The 5,488-nt window shown below is 40.1% G+C and overlaps 1 protein-coding gene across 1 annotated transcript; it reads left to right on the top strand.

Annotated features, from left to right (window-relative positions):
* Positions 1-624: 624 nt before the first annotated feature.
* On the top strand, positions 625-4,200 carry LOC142619558 (uncharacterized). Its single transcript, XM_075792697.1, has 2 exons — positions 625-939; positions 2,918-4,200. The coding sequence occupies exons 1-2, from the start codon at positions 715-717 to the stop codon at positions 4,067-4,069; spliced, it is 1,377 nt and encodes a 458-aa protein (XP_075648812.1). The 5' UTR covers positions 625-714; the 3' UTR covers positions 4,070-4,200.
* Positions 4,201-5,488: the final 1,288 nt, after the last annotated feature.

The following is a 5,488-nucleotide window of genomic DNA, read 5'->3' as shown; positions in this document are numbered from 1 at the left end:
AGATATTTTTTTAAAGGACTAATTAATAGTTTATATATATTTTTTCATTATTTATTTAAAGGAAGATTTTTTTTTTAATGGGCTTGGTACTTCACATTCAAATCTAAGAACAAAATGGGAAAAACAAATAATTCATTTAAGATTCCTGAGAATACACCAAACAATATCATCTCACATTCTTGGGAATCTCCCAATGAACCAAACATAGGAATAGCTACATTCCTAGGAATCACATTCTTGAGAATCTAGATGCCAGGAGTAATGTGGATTCCCTGTACCAAACGCCACATAAGTGTATTACAAAATAAAATAAAAACTAATTAAGAAGTCTAAATCATGTGGACAAAAATTCTCCAAAGTCTACAAAATAATTAAAGAAAAAAAAAAAAAAAAAAAAAGCTAAAACTAAACATGCTGACTCTAATGCTCTAATAGGTGAAAAAGTAACCCTTAAGAGTGAACACTTCTTTTAAAAAAAAAAAAAAAATTCACATCAATCGCCATGGCCTAGTCCATGCCTATTATATTATAAACAATCAATCATTGACCCACCAAAGTCAGCACATCATGCGGTTGATAATGAATTCTGAGTGGGATGAAACCTCACTTTAAAGTCCCAGCTGGTCTGAGCTAACCTCTCAAGTCTGCGCTCAAAAATCTCTTCCGAGTATCACAGCGAATTTACCCTAAAACAAAGACACTAGTAGTTGTTGTATGAGTCACACTTTTGTTATGCAGGTCCATTGCACCTGGACATGCCCTTTGCGTTTCAAATTATTTTCTTTTTCTAAGCATCTGGGTCATAATATTCGTGGCTGCAGGAGGGAAAGCTGTAATCTTTACCCATCTCTTGTGGCCACCATGTCCACTGTTTCAACGGAAAACGCCGCCGTCACAACTCAGAACGAGGCTACCCAGAAGACCCATCACCCTGTACAGGTGCGTGTAACTATTACCCACTTTGATTTCTGTTTTTTTTTTTTTTTTTCACAATATTTCTTGAAATGAAATGGGGTTTTCCCATTTTGTCATTTGGCCTCGTTTTTGTTATCTAAATTTCTTCTTTGTATGTGTTTGTGGGTGGCCCTTTTTGTGTTATTTGGTTTAAGGCTCTTTTTTTTTTTGTTGTTGTTGAAGTATCTGAATTTTAGCTGGTTGAATTGTTATTTGGATTATAATTTGTTTTGTTGATTGGTATTATTTTGGTTGGTTCTATTTAGAGTTTGTGTTTTCTGGGTGATTAGATTGAAATTTGGTGCAAGTAAATTGCATTGACATGCATGGCATACACTGATGCGTATGAATAGTAGATTCACTGGGGAATTGGAGTCCTAGCAATGCATGAATTGGATTCCTGCTTGATATTGAATAATGTTAATAGTTGTTGGCTCTGAGTGTGAGAATAAAGAAGGTTCTGCTGTATGTTGCAGTCTGACTAGACTGTGTGAGCCTTTGTTTGTGTATTTACTTGTAGGCAGTGAGTGATTCTTATTTATTACGCCTTTGAAGCTAATTGCTATGCAGTCTCATCAGAAGATTGCATGCATCTTCAAATACCCTCAAGAAAGAGGCAACCCCTATTCTGATGATTTTTGCCCCTCATATGTATGTTTGTGTGTTATGGATCGTTCTACTTAGTTCATCAAATGTTCGGGTAGCAAACGTTTAAATGCTTATGATTTTGTTCGTCCCTAAAAGGCAACAGGGTGCCATTTGTTAGCAAGGCGCAGCTTTGATATGTAGGATATATAGAGTCGGACTAATCCCACTATTTAGTTGCCACCTAAGGGGAATTGTGATGCACTGTTTGCTGTAATGCAACATTTAGTTTTAATACCTCTCCCAAACCCCGCAAAAACTGGGAGCATTGTGTGCTGGGTACAAAACTTTTTTTTTTCTTTTCACTTAGAAGATCTTAGAAAACAAGAGGTGAATTTCCATTCTGGAGTCATTTCAAATGGTAATTAGTTGACCACAATTAACTAATGTAATTTAGTTGTTAACTATACAATGTGAAATGTAATTAAATGCTTCTGAAGATGGACACTGGATTATCAAAATTAAAAATATCAACAATTCAAAATTTTAGTTCCAAATAGTCCAAGATCACTTTCCACTCCTCTTAGGGAATTCAATGCTTGGATTGTCAAATGAGGTGGGTGTGATTAATTGGTGAAAGAAATAAAAGGCAGTCCATGGAATTTCTGCAATTTCCGAAACTATATCTGTGTTAGGTTATGGGGTAATATGTTTTTGCGCAAGTATGTGGTGACTAGTATCTTCTATTCTCTTTTTTGGGAATGCCCTTTCTATCTTATTTTAGTTTTTTTATATTCTGTAAGGGCTTAAGTTTGTCATTGTTTGAGCTATTTACATTCTGCCTCCCACTATTTACTTCCAGAAGCCTTTGACATCTGTGGTATCAAATTTATGTTTGTGGATGGGTGCTAGTCCAGTCCCTGGAGATTTTTTTGGAGGAGGGGGGGGGGGGGGGGGGCTGGGGGCTTAGATGATACCATAGTGATTATGATTTCTCTGATCCATATCATGTTCTTCATCAAATGTTCATATCTGATTCTGCTACTCGTGTGTATACATTATACATGCATGGACTTTTATGAATGTAATTGGGACACATACAAAAAATCCCAGATGAGCATCCAACCATAAAAGCATGTTTACAATTTTGGCTTTGAACTTTTTTTATCCTGTTGAGGGTCAGAGAGCCTGACCCATTGTTGAACTAGCTTTCCTCTGTTTTTTTTTTTTTTTTTGGGGGGGGGGGGGGGTGATAATTACTTTTCTAAACATATCTTCTCTGGAGTTTTTACTTCTGTTTGAAAAAGGGAATGGCTTGTCATTATTTATATTGTGTCTACTATTCCTTGCAACAAGTGTTTTGGCATTTGTTTGTCAGGTTGCAAAGCGATTGGAGAAGTTCAAAACCACAATTTTCACACAAATGAGTAGTCTCGCCATTAAGCATGGGGCAATAAACCTTGGCCAAGGCTTTCCCAATTTTGATGGTCCTGAGTTTGTAAAGGAAGCAGCAATTCAAGCCATTAAGGATGGAAAAAATCAATATGCTCGTGGAGTTGGGGTTCCAGAATTAAACAATGCCATTTCCGAACGGTTCAAGAAGGATACTGGACTTTTGGTGGACCCTGACAAGGAAGTTACTGTTACCTCTGGGTGCACAGAAGCAATTGCTGCTACTATCTTAGGATTGATAAATCCTGGTGATGAGGTGATCCTCTTTGCTCCTTTTTATGATTCATATGAAGCCACTCTCTCCATGGCTGGTGCCAATGTCAAGTGCATTACATTGCGTCCTCCGGATTTTGCTGTCCCCATCAATGAACTCAAGCACACTATCTCAAAAAATACACGTGCAATTCTTATAAATACTCCACATAACCCAACAGGAAAAATGTTCACTCGGGAGGAACTCAGTGTGATTGCATCCCTCTGCATTGAGAATGATGTGCTGGTTTTCACCGATGAAGTTTATGATAAGTTGGCTTTTGAAATGGATCACATTTCCATGGCATCTCTTCCTGGAATGTACGAACGAACAGTTACAATGAATTCCTTGGGGAAGACATTCTCCTTAACAGGGTGGAAGATTGGATGGGCAATTGCTCCCCCACATTTGACATGGGGAGTGCGGCAGGCACACTCTTTTCTAACTTTTGCTACCTCCACTCCAATGCAGTGGGCAACATCAGTAGCCCTTAGAGCCCCAGACTCTTACTTTGTGGAGCTAAAGAGAGATTACTTGGAAAAGAAGGCAATTTTAGTGGATGGATTGAAGGCTGTCGGTTTCAAGGTATTTCCATCAAGTGGGACATACTTTGTGGTTGTTGATCACACACCTTTTGGGCTAGAAAATGATGTTGCATTTTGTGAGTATCTGATCAAGGAAGTAGGGGTTGTAGCAATTCCGACTAGTGTGTTTTACTTGAACCCTGAAGATGGAAAGAATCTAGTGCGATTTACATTTTGCAAGGATGAGGGAACTCTGAAGGCTGCAGTTGAGAGGATGAAGGAGAAGCTGGTGAGAAAATGATCCAAATGCATAAGTAGATAATCTGAACTTAAAATATTTCATTGTTTGAGTTGTGTTGTAGCATGATGCACTTGATGTTGAACTTAAATATTTCATTGGATGGAAATTTTATTGTTGCAATGTTAAGCGCTTGAGGTTGTCTTTCCTTTTAACAATTTTAGACAATTTTCTCAACTTAAAATTAATAAATTCAGAAGAAAAGGTTACTAGTGACTTGGCTTGTTCAAGGTGAAATTATGACCATGTGCTGATCATGGTACTTCGAATTTTTTGCAAAAAGGTCCTTTTGCTAATCTGCTAGAAATAGTAAGACTATTATTTTTACTATTATTTTCAGCTTTAGATACTTATGGTCTTTAGCTGATGTACGTAATCATTACTATCATCAAATGAGCCCACCACACTCCAATAATGTCAATATGTATACAATGTTTAATATATCAAATTTAAAAAATAAAAAAAAACCGTGAGGTTTCTCTCTCTACCCTGGAGGAGTTTTTCTCTCTCTCTGGTGGTCAGAGTCTGCTTTCTCTCTTAACAAGGTACGAGCTACTCCCTCCCTTGAGAAGCTCTCTAAGGGTTCTCTTTTGGTGTACACCATTTCTTCAAAGTGGCTGTAGCCCATTTTTTTCTTTCTGGGTTTGAATGGATCAAGAAGTGGACGAAATAGCAAAATAACCCTCAGTTTCTAACTATATAGTTAGCAGGCCCGGTTTGCAAACTATATCATAAACTAGCATCTCGAGTCTAAAAGACTCGATTTTGGGCTATAAATCGAGTGTTTAATGCTCGATTTTTATAGTCTAATTTCATCTGATGTGACATATTTTTCATGTGACGTCTAGTTGGAAATCGAGTATCTGAAACTCGATTTATATCCTTTATATATCCTCTTCTTTCTCTTTATTTTTTCTGGGTTTCACTCTCTTCTCACCTGATCTGATCTGCTTCTTTCTTCCTCTTCCACGCTGATCTGCCCAGCCGCCAGCCGCCAGCCACCGCCGACCCACGCGAACCCAGGCCGCCGCGCCTCAGGTCGCGCGCCCTGGGGCGCGACCCAGGTTCGCGCCGCACAGGCGCGACCCGGCCGCCGCGCCCCGGGTTCGCGCGACACCGGCGCGGAGGCCTGGGTCGCGCGACACTGGGGCGCGACCCGAGTTCGCGGCGCCGCACAGGCGCGACCCAGGCCTCCGCGCCCAAGGTTGCGCGAACCTGGGGCGCGGCGGCCTGGGTCGCGCCCAGGCAGCGCGAACCTGGGTCGCGCCCCAGGTCGCGCGACCCAGGCCGCCGCACCCCAGGTTCGCGCGACCCAGGTCGCCGTGGATCTGGCAATGGTTTTTTTTTTTTTTTTTTTTTTGTGCGTACTGGGGTCTGCGTGATCTTCCCATGGTGATGAATTTTGATGGTTGTCGTGATGAA

Source organism: Castanea sativa, chromosome 12 (assembly GCF_040712315.1).
Source record: "Castanea sativa cultivar Marrone di Chiusa Pesio chromosome 12, ASM4071231v1".
NCBI lineage: Eukaryota > Viridiplantae > Streptophyta > Magnoliopsida > Fagales > Fagaceae > Castanea > Castanea sativa.
The sequence above is the reverse complement of the archived record's forward strand: the minus strand, read 5'-3'. Positions and strand labels throughout refer to the sequence as shown.